We start from the raw sequence: 25869 nt of genomic DNA, 5'->3' as shown, positions 1-25869 counted from the left end.
CTGACAGTACCCTGACTGAACACTGACCCATTAAAGTCAATAGGTTCATTCATATGTCCGATCTTCAGCATCGACCAAAAAAAAAAATCGCAGCATGCACTAGTTTGGTAAAATTCTCGCTCCAAATTCAAGGCAATAATAATAATAAAAAAAAATTTAAAAAAACACTCACTGACGCTATTTGGGTGTGGTCCTTTGGACGTGAAAAACTGATGATCACCGATACTACACTGATATTAAAAGCTAACACATGGAACGCACTGATTGAACTCTGATCTTCAGTTTTCCCTGAAAGATTTACAACACTCTTCTGAATACAGACCAGACTGGAGTATGAAACGCTAGTCTTCATAAATTTCCCCAAGTAGGTGTACTTAAGCCCTTTTTCAACAACATCAAACTTAGGCTATGTTCACACTGCTGTCAGAGACACTGTTCATTTTTAAAAAGTCTCTATAGAGCATTACCTACTAAAATAAACAAAAAATAATTTTAAAAAGCCAAGTCCTTCAGTACATGAGTAGTCTTCTTCTATCAAATTATTAGACATTTTATTTAGTCATTTCTAACTATGACAGGGGTCAATTCTAGTCTTTCAACCTACTCCGGAATGGCAGCAATTATCGCAGTAGAAGGCAGATGTATTATTCATGAGAAAATTAGGAAATAAACCTGTGGCTGCGACTGGGGAGAGGGACACGGAGAGGGAGAGGGACACGGAGAGGGAGAGGGACAAGGACAGGGACAGGGAGACGGACAGGAACAAGGAGAGGGACAGGAACAAGGAGAGGGAAAGGAACAAGGAGAGGGACAGGAACAAGGAGAGGGACAGGAACAAGGAGAGGGACAGGAACAAGGAGAGGGACAAGGAGAGGGACAAGGAGAGGGAGAGGGACAAGGAGAGGGAGAGGGACAAGGAGAGAGAAAGGGACAAGGAGAGAGAAAGGGACAAGGAGAGAGAAAGGGACAAGGAGAGAGAAAGGGACAAGGAGAGAGACAAGGACAAGGAGAGAGACAAGGACAAGGAGAGAGACAAGGACAAGGAGAGAGACAAGGACAAGGAGAGGGACAAGGAGAGGGACAAGGAGAGGGACAAGGAGAGGGACAAGGAGAGGGACAAGGAGAGGGAGACCAGGGGGGAAAAAGAGGGAGACCAGGGGGGAAAAAGAGGGAGACCAGGGGGGAAAAAGAGGGAGACCAGGGGGGAAAAAGAGGGAGACCAGGGGGGAAAAAAAGGGAGACCAGGGGGGAAAAAGAGGGAGACCAGGGGGGAAAAAGAGGGAGACCAGGGGGGAAAAAGAGGGAGACCAGGGGGGAAAAAGAGGGAGACCAGGGGGGAAAAAGAGGGAGACCAGGGGGGAAAAAGAGGGAGACCAGGGGGGAAAAAGAGGGAGACCAGGGGGGAAAAAGAGGGAGACCAGGGGGGAAAAAGAGGGAGACCAGGGGGGAAAAAGAGGGAGACCAGGGGGGAAAAAGAGGGAGACCAGGGGGGAAAAAAGAGGGAGACCAGGGGGGAAAAAAGAGGGAGACCAGGGGGAAAAAAGAGGGAGACCAGGGGGAAAAAAGAGGGAGACCAGGGGGGAAAAAAGAGGGAGACCAGGGGGTAAAGAGGGAGACTCGGGGGAAAGAGGGAGACTCGGGGGAAAGAGGGAGACTCGGGGGAAAGAGGGAGACTTTGGGTAAAGAGGGAGACTGGGGGTAAAGAGGGAGACTGGGGGGAAAGAGGGAGAAAATCACTTATTTTAGAGGTCATCTTTAAATATTAAAATGGGAAACGCTCTGTCTACTTTAACATAACTTGTTTTCTGCTCATGCATCCTCACATGGAGAGTGTATTAGCTTTTATTTCCATAAAGTTACAGTACTTTCACAGATATTAGTAGTGTGTAGCAGAAGTGAAATATAAAAAAAAAAAAAAGACAGTAAACTAAAAATGTTGAGAACCAACTACGGTAACACCCAATTCTGCAGGATGACAGATAATTAAGACCCTTTTACCATAGTACAGTATGAAAAAAAAGACAATTGAGAAAACCCGTCACATTTGCTTTTCTGTCAAGTTAACAATTTTAAACTGTCCGTTTTTTAGAAAGCTGGGGCCCACTACAGTTCCAACAAGGTTTACTACCAAACTATTCTACAATCCTGAGTGGCAAACATAACTAGTTACACAGTAATATGGGAGCACAGTTTACATTAGTAGGCACCTTGGCAAAACGTGTAGTGGTGGCTCTCTTATTATTGGTGCCATTCAGTAGTAACCACTCTACTCCAAAAGTCCAATTCCAGCTTATTAATGTAGCCCACCCTAGATTCATTTTTTTAAAGGGGTTGCCCAGTATTAGAATAAAATTGCAAAACTTTTTCCCAAAAACAGCACCACAGCTGTTCATGGGTTGTGTCTAGTATTGCAGCTTAGCTGCATTGAAGTAAATGGGGATGAGCTGCAATACCACACAACCTGTGGACAGGTGTGGCACTGATTTTAGAAGAAATCAGGTTTTACTAAAACCGGACAACCTCTTTAAATTGAAACTCCCACTAATGGGAGTATCTGGGAAGTGGGAGAAACGTATGCTAGGTGGTTCCTAACTGCCCTCTCTATAATCCAGTCCTGATTAGGATTCTGGCAAGATGGGCACAAAGAGTTCTGAAGGTTTATTCTTTCCGAATTACTCGGCAGTATTGGAACCAAAAATTTAGTTTGGGTGACAAAGCTCTTGGGGGCTGGAAGTCGAACCAAAATAGATATCCTTTGCAAAAATAGCTAGAAGTGGCCAATATAGGGTTACATTTCAATGTCATAGAATGGACAACCTAGTAGAAATGGTAGAAGCGGTATAGACTACAAGAAGAAGCACAGCAGGCCCCATCTTAAATACCCAATGTGCTTATATTCCAGTGCAATGAATGATACTTGTCTCATACTTAACATAAGCATTAAAAACAAATTACTCAGCTCTGTGTTTTACAATAATCCCATAATGTCGCCATCATTCACCAATTCTTTTATTGCATTCAGTTTGTAACTTGGCATAGGAATTCAATAGGAAGCATGTACGGATACACAATTTCCCCCAAAAGACTAGTTTTCAGAAAATTAATATTGCCTGCTTGCACAGCAAGAACATCGAAATGCTTTCCATTTTTTTTTCTCTTTTGCAAAGCTGTAGCAGTAGGAAACAAGGTTATTTCAATGACCATTGATTTCAGACATTCCACTGCATCTTACGCAGCATGCTAAAATTAAAATGTTATGGTCATAAGTAAGCAGGCCGAGAAATATTTTCAAATCTGTGCTTATTGTCTCTCGCTGTCAGCCATTTATCAAGGACGTATCCAGAGGATGAGAAAAAAAAAAAAAGTTTCCTATGAGCCTACTGGGGGAAAAAAATGAAAAAAAAAAATTTTTAACATTTAATTGGCATTCTATTAAAACGAAAAGATTCTAAAAGAGAATAAACCGTGTGTGCATGGTAGAAAAATAATAATGAAAGAAAAATATGTGTGCTATATTATACTGTAAGTAGACTCACAACTGTTGCTTATCCTCGTATACCAGTTTAAATTGCATAAGTAAGAAAAGCCAACATTGTTCCTGTCTTTGAAGGTCGTGCAGGAGTTCACCTGAGATTTTAAAGTAACGTTCCACCTCTGCAGGTTGGCTGTTTCGGATCATCTTATACTTGATCTTTATTTTAATCATATCTTGTATACCTTAAAACCCCCGGTAGCTGAACAGGTGAACCTCATATATTATAATGCTACCACTTTAAAAGGGGTGGTCTCATGAACCCAAACCCTATTTGCCATATTACAGAGATCATTGAGCGGGTCCCCCGCTCAGACCACCACTATGAGCCAAAAGAAGAAGAAGGCACTCTGGAAGACTCGAGGAGTCTATGTCTTACATGGACTACCATTCAGATGAATGGCTGCCATGTATTACTACTTATCCCCTGGTGAATCCAACTGCGAAGGAAATGTCAAGATGCATACTGAGACAAACGGAACCATCAACAGCAGATTGTTGACCGTTTCAAGTTAATGTGTTTTGTTTTTTTATCCATACATGGCAGAGAATAAAAAAACAAGATGAAAAATAAGACTATCTTCAAACTACCATTTTATAGCTTACGACAGTGGTCCTGGCATATTTTACAGCAGCGCTATATATGCTGTTAAAAATACAAGAACTCTAACGGAAACCTGATGTACCTGTTCAAAAATAGATCTGGAATAGCAGTCATGGCTCCATTATGAATAGAGGCCATGACACTAGTGTGAACAAAGCCTTCGCGAAAACAGGAATAAAGATATAGATTTTTTTATTTACGGATTGCAAAGCAAGTACTTATAAAAGAGAAGCTTCACATAAGTATAATTCAGATCAACGGTGTCAGTCAGTGTCCTCCATTATATATTAAACAAAAAATCCATATCCATACCCTCCAACCAAACCGATTAACCCTTTCAGGACCGAGCTCAATTTTGGCCTTCAGGACCAGCCCCATTTTTTCAAATCTGACATTTGTCAATTTATGTGGTAATAACTCTGGAATGCTTTTGCCTATCCAAGCGATTTTGAGACTGTTTTCTCGTGACATATTGTAATTTATGATAATGGCAAAATTTGGTAGATAAATTCATTGCTTATTTATGAAAAACACCAAAATGTTGGGAAAATTTGCAAAAATTATGATTTTTCTAAACTTAAATGTATCTGCTTGTATAACAGATAGTAATACCATACAAAATAGTTACTAAATAACATTTCCCATAGGTCTACTTTATGTTTGCATCGTTTTTTGAACGTCCTTTTATTTTTCTAGGACGTTACAAAGCTCAGAACTTTAGCAGCAATTTGTCACATTTTCAAGAAAATGTGAAAAGGCTATATTTTCAGGCACCAGTTCAGTTCTGAAGTGGCTTTGAGGGGCACATATATTTGAAACCCGCATAATACACCCCATTTTAAAAACTGCACCCCTCAAAGTATTCAAAACAGCATTCAGAAAGTGTTTTAACCCTTTAGGCGTTTCACAGGAATTAAAGCCAAATAGAGGTGACATTTACAAATTTCATTTTTTTTTGCCAAAATTAATTTGTAATATTTTTTTTTCTGTAACACAGAACGTTTTACCCATGAAATGTAACTCAATATTTATTGTCCAGATTCTGCAGTTTTTAGAAATATCTCACATGTGGCCCTACTGTGCTTATGGACTGAAACAGGCATCAGAAGCAAAAGGTGCACCTAGTGGATTTTGGGGCCTACATTTTAAGAATATATTTTAGGCACCATGTCAGGTTTGAAGTGGTCTTGCAGTGCCAAATCAGTGGAAACCCTCAAAAGTGACCCCAAAAAAATCTGGTCAATAAATTAATTGCTTATTTATGAAAAACACCAAAACTTTGAGAAAATGTGCAAAAATTATGATTTTTTCTCATTTTAAATGTATCTGCTTGTAAAACAGATAGTAATACCACACAAAATAGTTACTATTTCACATATTCCATATGACTACTTTATATTTCCATAGTTTTTAGAACATTATTTTCCTTTTCTAGGACGTTACAAGGCTTAGAACTTTAGCAGCAATTTCTCACATTTTCAAGAAAATTTCAAAAGGCTAATTTTCAAGGACCAGTTCAGTTCTGAAGTGGCTTTGAGGAGCTTATGTACTAGATAGACTCCATAAATCACCACATGTTAAAAACTGCACCCCTCAAAGCATTCAAAACAGCATTCAGAAAGTTAAACCCTTTAGGCGTTTCACAGGATTTAAAGCAAAGAGGGGAAATTTACAAATTTTATTTTTTTTGCTGAAATTCATTTGTAATACATGTTTTTCTCTAACACAGAAGGTTTTACCAGAGAAACGCAACTCAACATTTATTGCCCAGATTCTGCAGTTTTTAGAAATGTCCCACATGTGGCTCTAGTGCCGTAATGGACTGAAACGCAGGCCTCAGAAGCAAAGGAGCACCTAGTGGATTTTGGGGCCTTCCTTTTTTAGAATATATTTTAGGCCCCATGTCAGGTTTGAAGAGGTCTTGTGGGGCCAAAACAGTGGAAATCCCCCAAAAGTGATACGGTTTTGGAAACTACACACCTCAAGGAATTTATCTAGGGTTATAGTTAGCATCTTGACCCCACAGGTCTTTTGCTATATTTATTGGAGTTTGTCTGTGAAAATGAAAATCTACTTTTTTTCTGAAAAAATATTTAAAAAAAATAATATTTGCAAGGAATAAAGAATAAAAAGCAGCCCAAAACTTGTAAAGCTACTTCTCCCGATTACGGAAATACCCTATATGTGTTACTAAACGGCTGTTTGGACCCACAGCAGAGCTCAGAAGGGAAGGAGCGCCATTTGGATTTTGGAGCGCAGATTTTGCTGGATTGGTTTTCAGTGCCATGTCGCGTTTGCAACACCCAGGAGGGACCAAAACAGTGAAAACCCCCCAAAAGTGACCTCATTTTGGAGACTACACCCCTCAAGGAATTTTTCTAGGGGTATAGTTAGCATTTTGACCACATAGATTTTTTGCTGAATTTAGTGGAATTAGACCGTGAAAATGAAAATCTACTTTTTTGTGAAAAAACATAGAAATGTTTAATTTTTACAATAAATAAAGGAGAAAAATCACCCCAAAATTTGTAAAGCAATTTGTCCTGATTACAGCAATATGCCATATGTGGTAAAATACTGCTGTTTGGACCCACGGCAGGACTCAGAAGGGAAGGAACAATATTTGGCTTTTGGAGCTCAAATTTAGCTAGATTGGTTTTCGGGTGTCATGTTGCATTTTCAAAGTCCCTGAGATACCAAAACAGTGGAAACCTCCCTAAAGTCCATTTAGGGGACTGGAACGAACGATCATTAGATCTCGTATAATACACTGCAATACTAATGTATTGCAGTATAATGTCATTTTTACAGGATCCTGTAACAGCGCGATCGCTGTTCCTGTCCGTTAGTCCCGGGTATCAGCTGTAATACACAGCTGACACCTGCAGAATATGGAGCAGGCACAGTGCATCAGCCCGCTCCATATATAACCTCCCCGCACCAAGACATGCTATTAAAGAGGCTCTGTCACCAGATTTTGCAACCCCTATCTGCTATTGCAGCAGATAGGCGCTGCAATGTAGATTACAGTAACTTTTTTATTTTTAAAAACGAGCATTTTTGGCCAAGTTATGACCATTTTTATATTTATGCAAACGAGGCTTGCAAAAGTACAACTGGGCGTGTTTACAGTAAAAGTACAACTGGGCGTGTATTATGTGTGTACATCGGGGCGTTTTTACTTCTTTTACTAGCTGGGCATTAGGAATGGGAGTGTATGATGCTGACGAATCAGCATCATCCACTTCTGTTCGTTAACACCCAGCTTCTGGCAGTGCAGACACAAAGCGTGTTCTCGAGAGATCACGCTGTGACGTCACTCACTTCCTGCCCCAGGTCCTGCATCGTGTCGGCCACATCGGCACCAGAGGCTACAGTTGATACTGTAGCAGCATCAGCGTTTGCAGGTAAGTAGCTACATCGACTTACCTGCAAACGTCGATGCTGCTGCAGAATCAACTGTAGCCTCTGGTGCCGATGTGTCCTCGCTAGTCCGACACGATGCAGGACCTGGGGCAGGAAGTGAGTGACGACACAGCGTGATCTCTCGAGAACACGCTGTGTCTGCACTGCCAGAAGCTGGGCGTTCTGAAGAGTAGTGGATGATACTTCTCGTCAGAACGCCCAGCTAGTAAAAGAAGTAAACACGCCCAGATGTAACACACATAATATACGCCCAGTTGGACTTTTACTTTAAACACGCCCAGTTGGACTTTAGCAAGCCTCATTTGCATAAATACAAAAATGGTCATAACTTGGCCAAAAATGCTCGTTTTTTAAAAATAAAAACGTTACTCTTATCTACATTGCAGCGCATATCTGCTGCAATAGCAGATAGGGGTTGCAAAATCTGGTGACAGAGCCTTTTTAAGTAGTGGTGCGCGAAGGCATTAATGCGCAGCAGATGCTGCAAAGTGAAATGTAAAAATTTCCACTGATATGCCATTTTAATGCACAATATGTTGTGCCCAGTTTGTGCCACTGAAGACAAATACCTCAGACAATGTTGAGCGGGTACTCCCGGATATAAAATATATATGTGGATGTAAGCTGGTGTTTGGGCACGCTGTGGGGCTGAGAAGGGAGGGAGCGCCATTTGGTTTTTGGAGCGCAGATTTTGTTTGGTAATACTTCTGCTTGGGGTTTTGCTGGTATTTCAGTTTATGATGTGGGGGCATATGTAAGCTGGGCAGAGCACATCAGGGCATAATAAGAGGGTATAATCATGCAGTAAATAAATAATAATTCATAGATATGTGGCCGGTGTCGTATTGATAAATGGCGCCCGATCTTATCCGCTTTTGGACACTGCACAATTTCTGTCGCTTTATTCTGAGAGCTATAACTTTATTTTTTCACCACCGGGCTTATTTGTTGCGGAACAATCTGTCGTTTTCATTGGTACCATTTTGGGGTACATGTGATTTTTTTTTATCACTTATTAGACTTTTTGGGCAAGCAAAGTGACAAAAAAACATAAATTCTGAAAGTTTTTTGTCTTTCTTTTTTTTTTTCTACAGTGTTCACCGTGCGCTATAAATTAAATTTTACTTTATTCTGCGGTTCGATACGATTACGGCAATACCATATGTATATATATTTTTTTATGTTTTGTGGCGTTTGCGCAATAAAATCACTTTTCTATAAAAGAATACATTTTTTGTGTCACCATATTCCGAGAGCAATAAATTTTTTATTTTTCAGTCAAAAAAGCTGTGTAAGGGCTTGTTTTTTGCGGAACGGGTTGTAGTTTTTATTGGTACTATTTTGGGGTACATGCGACTTTTTGATCACTTTTTATTCTAGATTTTGGGAGGGCTGGTGACCAAAAAAATAGTGATTCTGACATTATTTTTGAATTATTTTTTTTGCGGTGTTCACCGTGCGCGAAAAATAATATTATAGTTTGAGTCGTTACGAACGTGGTGATACCAAATATGTACTTTTTTTTAACATTTTCATTTCTTTCCTATAATAATAGGACTTCTCATAGGAAAAAACAAATTTTTTGTTTTTGTAACTTATAACTTGTTTTTACATTTTTATAAAACATTTATTACTTGTTTTTTTTTTTAACTTTTTACTTGTTTTGCTTGAAGACATGCAGCACTGATAGCTGCTATAATACATTACACTACCTAGGTAGTGTAACGTATAATAAACGGTCAGTGTGACGCTGAGAGTCACACTGACAAGAAGCCTATGAGGACCGGCCTCCGGCTGGTACTCATAGGCTGCCGTGCATGGCAGACACAGGGGCTGTCGTATTGGCCTCCGGTTTTGCCATGCAACGATTATAGTAACAAACTTTCCCTGCGATCACATGATCGGGACCTGAACCAATCAGGTCCCGATCATGTCTCCGGGACCAGAGGCAGGGGTTAACAGCGCAATCCAGGTGTCAGCGCTACTCTGAGATACCTGGATCGTGCTTTTAACACCCACCGTGAATTCACATGGGCGCTGCACAGAGCCCAGCAAGTGCCGACGTGAATTTACTGTGGGCGGTCGGGAAGCGGTTAAGGCTCTGTTCATGTTACCGTTTTTAGGCTTCTGTTTTGGTATATTTCATACGGGGATAAAGTCTGCAACACTATTCTTAGGGTAAAAAAACCCGGCAAATGGACGGAAACCTGACTGACCCCATCATCAGTTAAAGGGGTACGTAAACAGTGTCCTTATGCACATACAAGTAAATAGAGAGATCCGTACACATGTACTCCCACCCCTCAGTTCATTCTCCACCTGGATGTGGTGACCGATTGTACATGGCTCTCTCCAATTACTTTTATGGGAGTTAAGCGAACAGCCAAGGACATGGTTTCCGCCTCTATCAGACAAGGGTGACCGAAACCTATTAGACATTTATGCCATATTTTGTGTATATACATTTAGATCTCTAAAGATGGGAATACCCTTTTAATGGGATTCGCCAGGATTTGTTAGGATCCATTTGAAAAAAAAAATCCAACATAGCGGTAATGGCTTTATTATAATGAGAAGGCACGACAGTAGAGTGAACAAAACCCAAATCTTGTCCCATATGGCTACAATGACTATACATTTTTATGATAAGGATTTGAAATATAGATTTACATTATTAGAGAGAAGCATAAAGAGCAATTCTCTAATATGCTTCTATAATCAGTACTTGTCTAATGTAAAAACCTGTCAGCAGTTTTATGACCGTGTCTCCAAACTAACAGGAAAAAATAAGGCTCTGTTCACACCAGCGTTATGGCTTCCATTAATAATAGAGGCATGACAGGTCCGTTTTCTGACAGAACCTAATAGATACCAATGAACCCCAAAACAACTGTGATGGAGTTCCTCAGGTTTCAGTCGTCATTCCAGGATTTTGGACGGAAAGAACAGAGCTGTAGACTAAGAGTCCATTTATACGGGCCGATATGGCTGTGAAAACGAGGCAGCTAGTTGATAGGCACTCGTTTGCTCCTTTCTTGGTTATGTATGAGGACGATCGATCGTTGCTACGAATATTCGCCCCCATACATTTACATCATGACGTGTACTGCCAACAACGATGATATTTAATGATGCATAAACGAGTAGAGTGTTTGCCCATTCATCGGCTGATAGTTGCCTTGTTTACATAGGGAAGTTATTGGGAACGAGCAGTTATATGAACGTTTGTTTGCCCGATGATTGGCCCGTGTAAAAGGACCTTAAGACCACCTTCTCTATTGTATACCTGTAAAATTGGAGTTTCTCCTGACTTAATTAAAATTCAATTAGCAAATACAATGCCCCCACTGTTCCAGGTATAATACATCAAGGCCCTAAGAATGCCACATTTGGGCTCAGACTCACTGATATGTTAAAAAATATAAAATCTCAGATTTCTGTTTGGAAATCAAACCCTATATTTTAGTTCTGTGATGGCATTAAAGATGTTCATTCATAGCACAATCTAACTATAAAACTTTCCTGTATTATAGTGTATATAATAGGTTTGGCATCTGTACAGAATTACATGAGCACCCAAACACATTCATTATTTGGCAACGAACCAATATTTTCCTCCTCACTCATTTTCTAAATTCTCAATAAATAAAAAACAAGTAGAGCCACAATGTTAAATACCTCCGCTATTGTAACGCAGTCTGGGTACAGGGAATGGATCATATAGTTTGCTAGAATGAGGTAGACAAGGGAATCTTCATCCACTTGTAATCCGAAATATTCGTTATAATCGCCAGTGAATCCACATCCTGGAAAAAGGAAGCAAAATGAAATCTTATGGGAATAGGTCATATTTAACTTTAGTTTCATTAATGATATTTAACTATAGACTATTTTCAATAGAGTATATATATTTTTTTTAACACCTTCCCTGTACTTCCTGTATAGACAGTACAGCAGGGTGTGTGTGCTTTATGGCAGCGAAAATGAATGGGAGTCAATTGACAGAAATCCCAAAAAAAGAAAAGCCCCCTCCACCCAGAGTCCAGTAAAGATACAAACATAGCTTTAATCGTGTACAGCGTCGCTATCTGTAATGTCTGTGGCTGCTGGCCATCAGCTCCAATCTCCGCCTGACAGCCGCAGCCACGAGTCGGCAAGCGCTGGCCCCAGCCTCCTACTGAGGAGACGCCAGCGCATGCTTCCACTCACCTCAGCCGGATCCCGTAAGGTGCGCGCGCACGCTCGTGCACACTCTTAAAGGGGCAGCGCGCGCACCGGACTTCTGATGAACTTTGAACCAGTGAGTACCCTGGACTATAAGAGGGCTCCAGTCCCCTGCTTCTATGCCTGAGCGTTGTTGTGGTTTCCCTAGTTTGTCTATTCAATGGTCTCCTAGTGTGTTCCTGTTCCCTGCATTCCATACTATACTGATCGAGCACTGTGCGGTGCCAAAGTTGTGTTGTGCTGTATTCCACGCCTGACCGGCTTCACCTTGCCTGACGTCTACCTGCTGCCTAGTCCCAGCCGAGCCTGCCTTGCTGCCACAGGTACCTATACGAACTATAGACATTGACCTGCACCCTGTTGGCCAGCTGCCTTACCGCGAAGGCGGTATGGCCCAGTGGGTCCACAGACCATTCGTGACAGTACGCTCAGTCCATGGACCACGCTTGTTGATCCAAGACTATGACATAGTCCCAAGAGATGCGGGCGAAATGCAAGACCTCCGGTCTCGACAGGACCAACTCCTCCAGGCGTTGTACATTCTTGCACGTTGGCAGGAGGCACAAGCTGCCATTCCTCATACTAAACCTCCTGGCAGCTTTGATCCTCAGACTACACCTCTTGGCAGTGTTGACCCACGTGTTTCTTTGCCACTTCCTGACCGCTATGATGGAGAATCAAGTACCTGTCGTGGATTTCTGAATCAGTGCCAGATCCACTTCAGCCTGTATAATAGGACATTTTCGTCTGATGGCGCAAGGGTCGCTTTCATCATCTCTCTCCTCACTGGCAAGGCTCTTGCATGGACAAACCCTATCTGGAAGAGACAAGGACCAGAGACCCGTGACTTCCAAGCCTTCCTCCAGACTTTTCGTATGGTGTTTGAGGAGCCTGGTCGGGACTCATCTGCAGCGGCTTTTTTGATTAACCTACACAGAGAAGACACCTATGTGAGTGAGTACGCCATCCACTTCCGCACCCTGGCGGGAGAACTGTTATGGAACAATGAGGCCCTGGTGGCTGCATTCTGGCATGGACTAGCTCCTAAAATTAAGGACGAACTTGCCGCTCGAGATCTGCCGTCTACCCTGGATGACCTCATCCTTCTGTACGCCCGGATTGATATACGGATCCGAGAACGCCTCCAAGAGGTGCGACGGGAGGGAGTCCTTCCCAGTTTGGCTCCTACTTTGCAGCAAACCCTGCTGTCCTCAGATGTCGATCCTCCTAAGGAGTCTGTGATAATGGACCAGTGTAAGCTATCCACCCAGGAGAGACAATGCAGACGCACTTCTGGACCCTGTCTTTATAGCGGTCTCGGTGGCCATCTTGTGCGCCTGTGTCCCCAAAGATTTCACAGCCTAGGGTTGGTAGGAGTGACAACCATGGGTAAGCATGGACTTCCATCTAAATTGTCCATACCGGTTACCATAGTGTCCGGTGAGAGAACGCATCAGGTCTCTGCGTATCTGGACTCTGGATCCGCTGCTAATTTAATCCGTAGAGAGCTGGTGGATCCTTCTGCAATTACCCACCACCCCTCAGGAGAGCCCGTTGACAGTTGCTTCAGTAAATGGACTACCTCTGCCAGACCAGATCCAGTTATAGCTGTGACCAAGCCGCTGTGGCTCCAAGTAGGGGCTCTTCACTCCGAACTTCTGTCGTTCTATGTCCTATGCAAAGCGGTAAACCCTGTGTTGCTGGGCCTGCCTTGGCTCCGACTGCATGCCCCAGTCCTGGACTGAAATTCTGGAGAGGTTCTCCAGTGGGGCCCTGAGTGTCATTGCCGTTGCCTGGTGCAGATTCGTTCGTTTCAGCCTCCCCTGCCTAGGTCATTGGCAGGATTGCCGAATCATTATGCTGCATTTTCTAACGTCTTCAGCAAGAGGGATTCGGAGACATTGCCTCCACATCGGGCATATGACAGCCCTATCTACGGATTCCTGGTGCATCCCTTCCCCGTGGTAGGGTATATCCTCTCTCCTTGCCAGAGACTCTGTCCATGTCCGCCTATGTGAAAGAGAACTTGGAGAGGGGCTTCATACATAAGTCTTTCTCCCCGGCAGTAGCCAGGTTCTTCTTTGTCAAAAAGAAAGATAGCTCTCTTCGTCCTTGTATCGACTACCGAGGTCTCAACCAGATCACGGTGAAGAATAAATATCCGCTTCCACTGATCTCTGAACTGTTTGATCGTATACATGGTGCCAAGATTTTTTTCTAAACTAGACCTGCGTGGGGCTTGCAACCTAGTCCGGATTCGCCAGGGTGATGAATGGAAGACTGCATTTAACACCCGTGATGGACATTATGAGTATCTAATAATGCCCTTCGGCCTGCGTAATGCTCCCACGGTCTTCCAGGAGTTTGTTAATGACATTTTCCGTGACCTCCTCTATGTTTGTGTAGTAGTCTACCTTGATGACATCTTGATTTTTTTCTCCAGATCCTATGACGCATCAGAGACATGTCCGTCAAGTTCTGCTACAGTTAAGGGAGAATAGTCTGTACGCCAAGTTGGAGAAGTGCGTGTTTGACAGAGATGCTCTACCCTTCCTGGGCTACATTGTTTCGTATCAAGGTCTCAAGATGGATCCTGAGAAGGTAAAGACTGTCCTGAAATGGCCACACCCTCAAAGCTTGAGGGCCATACAGCGCTTTTTAGGATTCGCCAATTATTATAGGCAGTTTATTCCAAACTTCTCCTCACTGACTTCTCCCATCTCTAACCTCACTAAGAAGGGTATGAACGCCAAGGTGTGGACTCCCGAAGCAGAGTCCGCATTCAATGGGCTGAAGAGTGCCTTCACGTCAGCCTCTATCCTCCATCATCCGGAATGTCTCTCTGCAGTTCTCGTTGGAGGTGGACGCATTCTCTGTCGATTCTGGTGCACTCCTGTTCCAGAGAGGTCCCAAGGGCAAGTCAAGGGTATGTGGATATTTCTCTAAGCTCTTCTCTTCCGGAGAACGCAACTACTCGATTGGGGATCAGGAGTTACTGGCCATCAAATTGGCTCTGGAAGAGTAGAGACATCTACTAGAGGGCGCAGCTCATCCGATCCTAATTTTTACAGACCACAAGAATCTGACCTACCTCCAGACGGCCCAATGCCTGAACCCTCGTCAGGCCAGGTGGTCACTGTTCTTTACCAGGTTCCAGTTTGAGCTCCATTATCGCCCGGCCGACAAGAATGTGAGGGCCGATGCCTTGTCCAGGTCTTTCGAGACAGAAGACACCATGGAGATTCCACAGAACATTATTGATCCGTCTTGCACTGTCTCGGTCTATCCCCTGCAAATTGGGGACATTCCTCCAGGGAGGACTTTTGCGCGCCTGGCTCATCGTGGAAGAATCCTCCACTGGAGACACTCCTCTAGACTGGCAGGTCATGTGGGGGTGCGTAAGATCCAGGATCTGATTGCTCGCCATTTCTGGTGGCCCACGCTGCCCAAGGACATTATGGACTTCGTTTCTTCCTGTTCTGTATGTGTAGCCAACAAGGCCACTCACTCCAGACCTGCTGGTCTGTTCCAGCCATTGCCTTTGCCCAATGCTCCCTGGCAGTATATAGCTATGGACTTTATTACGGACCTGCCCCTCTCTGCCAGATGCAGTACTGTCTGGGTGGTGGTGAATCGATTTTCGAAGATGGCCCACTTCGTTCCTCTGACCGGTCTTCCTTCTGCTCCTCAGCTGGCCAAGCTGTTCATCCAACATATTTTCCGCCTGCACGGCTTGCCGCAGCATATTGTGTCTGATCGGGGGGTTCAGTTTACCACAAAGTACTGGAGAGCCCTCTGCGGACTCCTCGTGTTAAGTTGGACTTTTCCTCAACCTACCATCCTCAGTCCAATGTTCAGGTCGAGATGATCAATCAGATCTTGGAGAAATACCTACACCACTTCATTTCCAAGAAGCATGATGACTGGGTGCAGTTGCTTCCATGGGCTGAATTCTCCTACAATAATCACACCAGCGAGTCTACAAGGAATACACCGTTCTTCATGGTCTACGGCCAGCACCCACAAATTCCTCTCCCAGTGCCCGATACTGCCGAGTTACCAGCGGCCAACTACGCTTTTAGAGACTTCCTGCAGATCTGGCAGCAGACTCGATCCTCCATCCGAATGGCAGTCGACCGCATGAAACGGAAGGCTGACACAAGGATAAGAGAACCTCCTCAGTTTCTTCCTGGCACAAAGGTCTGGCTGTCTTCTAGGAATATCCGACTAAGGGTGCCGTCGTGCAAATTTGCTCCCAGGTCCCTCGGACCCTTCGAGATCCTGCAGCAGATCAATCCTGTCGCCTACAAGCTTCGGCTGCCTCCTACAACTCCTTCCATGTCTCCCTCCTGAAACCGGTGGTTCTGAACCGCTATACCAAGACTCCTAGCCCTATGGTTGCCTCCTGCGGCCCTTTGGACACCTTTGAGGTTAAGGAGATCTTGAAGACCAAGAAAGTGAGAGGAAACACTTTTTATTTGGTGGATTGGAAGGGTTTGGTCCTGAAGAGAGGTTCTGGGAGTCAAAAGAGAACCTCAAATTCCCCTACTCTTCTGAAGTTTCTCTCTCGCTCTGGTTCCAAGAAGAGGGGGCGTAAGAGGGGGGATACTGTAATGTCCGTGGCTGCGGACCGTCAGCTCCAATCTCCTCCTGACAGCCGCGAGTCGGCAAGTGCTGGTCTCAGCCTCCTCCTCAGGAGACGCCAGCGCTCGCTTCCACTCACCTCAGCCGGATCCCGTAGGGGCAGCACGCGCACCGGACTTCTGATGAACTTCTAACCTGTGAGTACCCTGGACAATAAGAGGGCTCCAGTCCCCTGCTTTTATGCCTTAGCGTTGTCGTTTCCCTAGTTTGTCTATGCAATGGTGTCTAGTGTCTTCCTGTTCCCTGCATTCCATACTATCCTGGTCGAGCACTGTGCTGTGCCAAAGTCGTGCCGTGCTGTATTCCACGCCTGACCTGCTTCACCTCGCCTGACGTCTACCTGCTGCCTAGTCCCAGCCGAGCCTGCCTTGCTGCTGTCCGAGTTGCCACAGGTACGTATACGAACTATAGACATTGACCTGCGCCCTGTTGGCCAACTGCCTTACCGCTAAGGCGTTATGGCCCAGTGGGTCCACAGACCCTTCGTGACACTATCCTACTTTATCTAGGCCTACAGCATTACAATAGAGTGGTCTATATATATATATGCACAAATATACATACATACATGAGGGCGAGTCAAAAGTTATCTGAAGTCTGGCTGTAGAATTCTAATCAACTTTCACAAAAGACAAGTACATAATTTTTCGACATAATCTCCCTGCTTTTCAATACACTTTGTCCATCTGTCAACAAGCTTTCGTATTTCGACATTAAAGAGGCTCTGTCACCAGATTATAAGTGCCCGATCTCCTACATAATGTGATCGTCGCTGTAATGTAGAGAAGAGAAGTGGTTTTTATTTTGAAAAACGATCATTTTTTAGCAAGTTATGAGCAATTTTACATTTATGCTAATGACTTTCTTAATAGACAACTGGGCGTATTTTTACTTTTTACCAACTGGGCATTGTACAGAGTGTATATAGTGACCAATCAGCGTCATACACTTTATTGTTCCAGCCCATTGTTACAACGTGATTGTGCCGTGAAAGAAGCTGGGCTGGAACAATGAGAAGTGTATGACGCTGATCGGTCAGCGTCATACACTTCTCTTTACAACGCCCAGATGGTAAAAAGTAAAAACACGCCCAGTTGTCTACTAAGAAAGTCATTAGCATAAATCTAAAATTGCTAAAAAATTATTGTTTTTCAAAATAAAAAAACACTGCTGTTATCTACATTACAGCGCCGATCAGATTATGTAGGATATAGGGCACTTATAATCTGGTGACAGAGCCTCTTTAAAAAATGTTTTAGGCTGAGCTGCGTGCCACGAATGCACCGCTGTCTTCAACTCTTCATCAGACGTGAATCTTCTTTTAGGAGACCAAACAGGTGATCGAATCAGTTCACATGCACGCTCAATGTTGAAATCAGTCATGGACGTGGACGGGCGTCCGGCTCCTTCTTCATGGCTGACACTTGTTCGACCTTCCTTGAACTTCTCTATCTATTCATACACACTTCTGGACAAAACACTTTCTCCATACTGTATACATACACAGTCTTCGATAATTAACGGCACGGTGCTCTTCTTTCGTGCAAATCACAAGAGGAGCAGCCATTGTTTCTCGCGCCGCAGTGACAAATAAACAGATGTAAAACGTTCAAGCCTGCACAGCAGTGACTGGGGAGACAACAACCTGGTACGCAAAGTGCTGATAAGACAGTGCGGCGAACAGAAGTTTTAATATAACCGAGCATGGATACATTTTTGACTCACCCTGGTATATATGCAGTATATGTAACGTGTCGTGCCCCCAGCGTCGGACTGGCCCACCGGAGGATCCTCCGGTGGGCCCAGGCAGCGAGCTGTTTTTATCCAGAAACGGAACTGAGACGCTGCTTAGTAAGATGTTGGCCGCACCGCATCTATAAAAGTTACTATAGTAACTGGGGGCCTCTGTAATAAAATACACAGGCCCCTGTTACTATAGTAACGACAGAAACGTACCCATCTTCCTTCACAAGTGAAGCAGAAGTCCTGACACCTTCTCGCGTCATGACGTCCCGACGCTATGCGCCGCGGATGACGTCACAGGGCTAGATGGTGTCGAGACATCCGCTGCACCCAGAGCCGAAGAGGAGGGTAAGTAACACTTCTGCCTGCTGGGGTGCTGTATCTAAGCCTGCCTTGTGGTAGGCTTAAATACAGGATCTAACCGACAGTATCACACATGGACCCTGTATCTAAGCCTTCCTTGTTAGGCTGCGATACAGGGCCCCAGCAGACCGTGATTTCATACAGTATAAGATTACTGTCTGCTGGGGCCCTGTATCTAAGCCTACCTTGTGGTAGGCTTAGATACATGGTCTAACAGACAGTATCACACACAGGCCCCCTTATCTAAGCCTACCACGTGTTTCTAATGGTTTTTTTTGTGTTTGTGTTTTTTTTACAGGTTCGGTCGTTGGACTACGCCGGATTCGAGGACTACTTAGATGACTGCTTATTTTCAATAAAATGGTTAATGGGGGGTGTATGTGTGTGTGTGTGTCTGTGTGTGTGTGTGTGTGTGTGTGTGTGTGTGTGTGTGTGTGGGGGGGGGGGGGGCGGGTTTGTTTCAATAAATTATTTTTTCTGTGTCTGTATTTTCTTTTGACAGCACGCATTACTAAGGAGGGGCTTAGTGTTAAGCGGTGCAAAGGCTAACACTAACCCCCATTATTACCCCGGTACCCACAGCCACCAGGGGTACCGGGAAGAGCCGGGTACGATCCAGTACCCGACCATCTGTTGTGACGGTCAAGCACTGGGGCGGCCGCAAGCAGCTATTTCTGGGCTATGAAAGGCCAAAAACAGTGGCCCTTCCCACCCTGGTAATGCTAGCCTGCTGCTGCTGTGTTGTATCTGGCTGGTTATAAAAATTGGGGAAGGCCCCACGTCATTTAAAAAAAAATAAAAAAATAATTTAAATAAATAATTGGAAAAAACGACGTGGCCCGCCCCCATTTTTCATAACCAACCAGATACAACAAGGCGGCAGCGGCAGCAGGCTAGCATTACCAGGGTGAGAAGGGCCACTGTTTTAGGCCTCCCCAGCCTAATAATATATATATAAATCTCACACAGGTGCACGAAACAAAACTGAGAAAAATTCAGTTAAATTATCTATCTATCTATCTATATCTCTAATCTATCTACATCTATTTAAAAAAATAATTATAAATCATCCAAGGGAATGATTACACTGAATCTTCTCCCTGTACATGAGACAAAGCATGCTCACAACACTCTCTCTTAGTTGTCTAAAGCTAAGTATTTGGCTTCATTTTCTTACTGTATGCCCTGAGCAAATCTTTGGAACAATTTTTGCAGCAACTCAGGCAAGCTGGATAGACAGATCAAAGGGGTTTTCCCACAAGGGACATTTATGACATATTCACGGGATATAGTGAAAAATAGAATATTTTGAGGCAGCACAAGTCCCGAGTCTGGTGCGGAACACGCTGTCAAGCCAGGCAAACCCACTCCGGCATAATGCAAATTCCAAGAAAAGTGACTAAATCCTGACTTGCTAAAAGAGATGCTTGTTATAGTTATACATAACTTTGGAATACTCTCTATACGCCTTGATTTTATTATTGACACTGTTAATACTATGCCAGTTGGAGTACATTGTGTGCACCAATTTAGAGTTATCAACTATTTTTGTGTTTTTTGTTTAGTAGTATCATTCTATTCATTTCAGTAAATACTGACACCATATTCTAAGATATACAGTTCCATTTTTTTCTTAAATCTCCATGCTTTATTACTAGTAACCATTTTAATGTGTGCCCTGTACCATTGTCACATCACAGTTACACTCTCCGTGTCTTCCTCTCCCATAAATGCATTTTGTACCATGTATTCTTCAAAATGATCCATACATTGTAAAACAGATCTAGCTATAGATAAACTTCTGTATACCAGTATGTGAACTTCGATTTATCTCCACCTAAGGCCTCCTGCACACTTCCGACACGGTTTTCACGGCCATTTTTGACGGATCCGTGTGTCTGTTTTGTCGGCAGTGTGCAATCCCGTGTGCACTCCGTGTTTCTGTTTCCATGCACCGAGCATGGTACTGTCCAGGGTGCTGAATGAGTTAATGGGCTGCAATGATCGCTGGTAACTCTTTCAGCCCCCTTGAGAGTACCATGCTCGGCGTGCAGAAAATAAAATTTTAATGTAATAAAAAAATAAAAAATTTTATACTTACTTTCCTCCTGTCTGGCCTCCAGCGATGACGTTTCATCCATGTCGCCGCTGCAGCCAATCACAGGCTGTAGTGTCGGTCACGCACGTCAGGATGACGTCAGAAGGCCGGCCTCCACTGATGACTCTTCATCCCACGTGACCGCCTCTGCAGCCAATCACAGGCTGCAGCGGCCTCTGCAGCCAATCACAGGCTGCAGCGGCCTCTGCAGCCAATCACAAGCCGCCGCGTCATTCTGGAAGGTCGGACTGGAGGAAGAAGAGGGACTCGTCACCAAGACAACAACCGGGTAAGTATGAACTGATTTTTATTTTATTTTTAATCAGCTGTCTCTTTTCAGTGATTGATAGAGACAAGTGGCTGCCGATTAGTGTAATATTTCTGTTATGTTTTACTGCCTGCCCGACGGTTGCTAGGCAACGGCTGCGTCACACACGGACGGCACACGGATGCCTTCCGTGAGCCTTCAGTTTTTTTGACGGCCCCACGCTATATGTGAAATAAAATATCACTTATTGCATAATACCTTGGAGTGCTGAGTTCCCATTTTTTATATCCTGTGGATAGGTCATAAATATCCCTTGTGGGAAAACCACTTTAAAGAAAAAAAAAATTACACCTATTTTTATTTTAATAATGAAATATAAACTGATAAGGTGAAACTTCCCTCCCTTCACCTTACACAATAAATCAATATAACAGAACTCCGAGAATCACACTTACCTATTCCGTGGTGATGGTAAAGCATAGATGTAACACCATCAAAACGAAAACCATCAAAACCATATTCTTCAATCCACCACCGCAAATTGGATAGCAAAAAACGTAAAACTTCCCAGCTGTCAGGAAAATATATTTTAGTAGAATTTGTTGTTTACGTAACAAACAAGTTTTAAATTACAATATAAATTTATGCTAAATATTACAAGTATTTCATACAGACGATGTGATTTCATATATAACCATGTTACGCAACACCACTGGAAAGAGATAGTAAAAATATATCTACATAAAAAGTAACCGTATCAAAATTAGTTTATAATGGAGTCTAATAAAATTAGCAGTGGCTGAAATTCTATAATCTGCCCTTAACACAGTAGGACTGGTTTATATCTTGGTTAACCATTTTTTTCCTATTGGAAAGGTCAAGCCTCTATAACGGATCTGCCATACGATGAATACCACGGCACCCAACATACCCCAACTGACTAAGAACGGCATCCAACATTCTTTAGTCAAGGTTTGCGTTGCATGGACGGTAAGAATTGCGCTACGTTCAGCTTGATACTACTTGCCTAATCTGACGAACATTGCAACGGAGGCTGTAAACAGATCCTTTAACACAATAGTGCTATCAACTACGCTATTGTTTCTGTGAAAAAAAGTTAACCACTTAATGACGCAGCTCAGAGCCCATTTTTCAAATCTGATGTGTCACTTTGTGGTAATAACTTTGGAATGATTTTACCTATCCAGGCGATTCTGAGACTGTTTTCGCATGACACATTGGGCTTTATGCTTGTGGTAAAATTTGGTCGGAACAATTCAGTGTTTATTTGTGAAAAATAGCAACATTTACCAAATTTTTTTAAAAATGGCCATTTTCCTGAATTTTTATGCATCTGCTTGTAAGGCAGATGGTTATACCACACAAAATAGTTACTAATTAACATTTCCCATATGTCTACTTTAGATTGGCATAATTTTTTGAACATTCTTTCATTTTTCTAGGATGTTACAAGGCTTAGAACATAAACAGCAATTTCTCACACTTTAAAGAAAAATTCAAAAGCCTTTTTTTATTTTTTTAAGGTACCAGTTCAGTTCTTAAGTTGCTTTGAGGGGCCTATGTATTAGAAACCCCCATAAAACAGCCCATTTTAAAAACTAGACCGCTCAAAGAATTCAAAACAGAATTTAGAATGTTTAACCCTTTAGGCGTTTCACAGGAATTAAAGCAAAGTGGAGGTGAAATTTGTAAATTTCATTTTTCTTGAAGAAACTCAATTTTATTCCCTTCTTTTCTGTAGAAACACTACTAAATAAGTATTGTCCAGACAGTTTTTAGAAATGTCCCACATGTGGCTCTAGTGTGCTCATGGACTAAAACACAGGCCTCAGAAACAAATAAGCACCTAGTGCATTTTGGGGCCTCATTTTTCTTAGAATATTTTTTAGGTACTAAGACAGATTGGAAGAGGTATTGTGGTGCCAAAACAGTAGAAATCCCCCAAAAGTGACCCCATTTTGGAAACTTCACCCCCAAGTAATTAATTTATGGTTGTTGTGACCATTTTGACAGAAGTTTTTAACAGCACGTATTTGAATTGGGCTGTGATATAAAAAAAAGGAAATTTTTCAAATAAGGTGTAATTTTTGCTCAAAATTTCTTATTTTCACAAGGAAAAAAACACTCCATTTTGTAGCCCAATTTCTCTTGAGTGTGGCAATACCCCATTTATGGTGATAAACTGCAGTTTGGACCCCTGGAAGGGCTCAGAAAGGGAAGGACCACCATTTGGCTTACTGGAGCTTTTCTGGTGATGTCATGTATGCAGAACCCCTGAGTTACCAGTACAGTTGAAACCACCGAGAAGTGACCCCATTTTAAAAACGACACCCCTTAAGGCATTCATCTAGAGGTGTAGTGAGCATTTTGACAGTTATTGTGTAAAAGATAATGCGCAGCAGATGGTGCAGAGTGAGATATGCAATTTTCTATACATATATGCCATTTCAGCGTTCGATATGTTGTGCCCAGCATGTGTCACCAGAGACATACACCCCATAAATTGTAATGTGGGTTCTCCCGGGTACAGCAATACCCCATTTGTGGCTGTTAACAGCTGCCTGGGCACACGGCAGGGCTCAGAAAGGAAAGATGAGGGGGGTAAGCTGTGTGGAGTGCATCAGGGTAAATTAACATTCAAGGGATGTATGGTAAATTTTAAAACACTTTCATACAGAGCTCTGGCTTTTCGGGACATGTGTCGCATTGGTATATTGTGTCCTTCCTTATCCCCCTCTTATAGCAGACTCTGCACTTCTTTTGACTCTTTCCCTTCCCACCAGTTTGGAGAACTTCTCCTGGAAAGTGTTGCCCTGGTACTATGCGTGTGGCCTCGCTTCCAGAACTGCTGGGTGCCCCCTCTTCCTGGTCCCTAAAAATTAGGTTCTTGATAACCACCTCTTAAAATTCCAGGAAAGTTCCCCTCCGGCCTGCACTTTGATGTAGCACGTATGCATTGTACAATGCCATCTGTACGATGTACACGGCCAGCTTCTTATACCACACCCTCGATTTCCGCATGCCGCTGTAGGGCTTCAAGACTTGATCTGACAAGTCCAACCCCCATGTACCTATTGTAGTCCAGGATGCAGTCTGGTTTGGTGGTCTCTGGGCTAGTACCTCGCACTGGTACATGGGTATTGGTGTGGCCATGAATTGTTGTCAATACAAGGACATCTCACTTGTACTTGATACACAATATGTTGCTGCTGGATTGTTCCCGCCTCTCAACCCTTCCGAGTATTTGCCCAAGCAGAGTCTTCAAAAGGCCCCTCAGGTTTTTTTCTAGCAGTGCCGCATGCCGCAATACTTCTGGAAGCGAGGCAGTTGAAGAGTGGGACGCTGCTGGTATAAAAATTATCCAGGTAGAGGTGGTAACGTTGGTCCAGTAGTGGGTGCACCAAATCCTACACAATTTTAGCGGTAACTCCCAGTAAGGGTGGCATTCTGGGGGCTGAATAAAGGTGTGCTTCCCTTCATATATCCTAAATTTGTAGACATACCCTGATGCACCCTCGCACAGCTTATACATCTTCACACCATACCTTGCCCTCTTACTCGGCAGGTACTGGCAGAATTGAAGCCTCCCTTTAAAATGTACCAGGGACTCAGCAACAGAAATACACTTCTTGGGGAGTGTATATGGTTGAGCAAACCGGGCACTGAAACGGTCTAATAGGGGTCTGAGTTTATATAAACGGTCAAAACTAGGGTCATCTCACGGTGGGCACTGCTCATTATCTGTATAATGTAATAAGCAAAGTATTGCCTCATAACGCATCCTGGACATGGCCATGCGGTATAACATGTCTGTACTCCAGTAGGTCCTAATGGATGGCTTTTTCAGAAGCCCCATGTTCAAGAGCAGTCCTCAGAACTTGCCAAACTCTGCTGCGTCTACAGGAGTCCACCTGTGGGATTGGGCATAAAATTATGTGGGGTTCTTGGTGATGTACTGTTGGACATATAAATTTGTCTGGGACACCATATGCTCTATAAATTCATCAGTTAAAAATAACTTGAATAAGTCCATCTCACTGAGCCCTGCCGTGTTAAATTTGATCCCTGGGCTGCCCGGGACTTCCCTGACGCTAAACCTAACTACAGTGACTGGTGCCTGACACTTAACCTAAGTAGATTTCATGTGAACTTCCCTGATGGTTCCCTGAAACTAACTAACCCTAATACTAAACTAACTAGTTGAATTGTCTAAATAATTTTATTTATTTTTTAAATTTTTATATATTCTTGTGTTTTATAAAGAAAAAAAAAAAAGAAAAAAAAATCCCCAGGGACAAGAAATTTGGTCCTGAAGACTAAGAAGTGGTCAGTGATAGGAGATCACTAACCAAAAACGGGACGGGATGTGTATTCAGAATCCTGACCACTTCTCTGCACTTTACAGCATAGCAGGCATAGTCTCGCGAGATTACGCTGTAAACTGTCATTTACAGCGAGATTTCGCTGTGCTGTAGTCTCACACAGACGCTGCAGAAGTGATCAGGACTGTAAATACACATCACGTCCTGGCTGGAGGTAATGTATATTCATTGTCAGGACACTGCAGTAACGTTAGTGTGTGTATGTATGCATGTATGTGGCTGCACATAGCGATATAGCTATATCGCTAGTGCTGTGTAAATGAAAGGAGAGAAGTGTATAACGCGGATTGGTCACTGATTGGTCAGCGTCATACAATTCTCTCCACAACGCCCACTTGGTCAAAAATAAAACCACGCCCAGTTGTCCATTAAAGAAAGTCATTAGCATAAAGCTAAAATAGGTCATAACTCCGTCAAAAATGATCGTTTTTTTAAAATAAAAAACACTGCTGTAATCTACATTACAGCGACGATCACATTATGTAGAAGAAAGGTCACTTATAATGTGGTGACAGAGCCTTTAACACTTCCTCTTCTCCTTCCATTTTAGAGTGCTTGGTAATC

At 43.1% G+C, this 25869-nt stretch overlaps 1 protein-coding gene across 2 annotated transcripts in view; it reads right to left on the bottom strand.

Moving 5' to 3' along the window:
• The window catches only part of GBE1 (1,4-alpha-glucan branching enzyme 1), a 274968-nt gene that overhangs the window by 54419 nt on the left and 194680 nt on the right, over positions 1–25869 (bottom strand). For both annotated transcript variants that reach the window (XM_075854471.1, XM_075854472.1), the window contains 2 exons: positions 21358–21473; positions 11241–11368 (listed from right to left, as the gene is read on the bottom strand). In XM_075854471.1, the coding sequence (XP_075710586.1) occupies positions 11241–11368; positions 21358–21473 (244 nt within the window). The remainder of the gene's footprint in view (positions 1–11240; positions 11369–21357; positions 21474–25869) is intronic.

The sequence above is a fragment of the Rhinoderma darwinii genome, chromosome 2, assembly GCF_050947455.1.
Source record: "Rhinoderma darwinii isolate aRhiDar2 chromosome 2, aRhiDar2.hap1, whole genome shotgun sequence".
NCBI lineage: Eukaryota > Metazoa > Chordata > Amphibia > Anura > Rhinodermatidae > Rhinoderma > Rhinoderma darwinii.
Note: the sequence above shows the minus strand (reverse complement) of the source record. Positions and strands in the feature narration are given on the sequence as shown.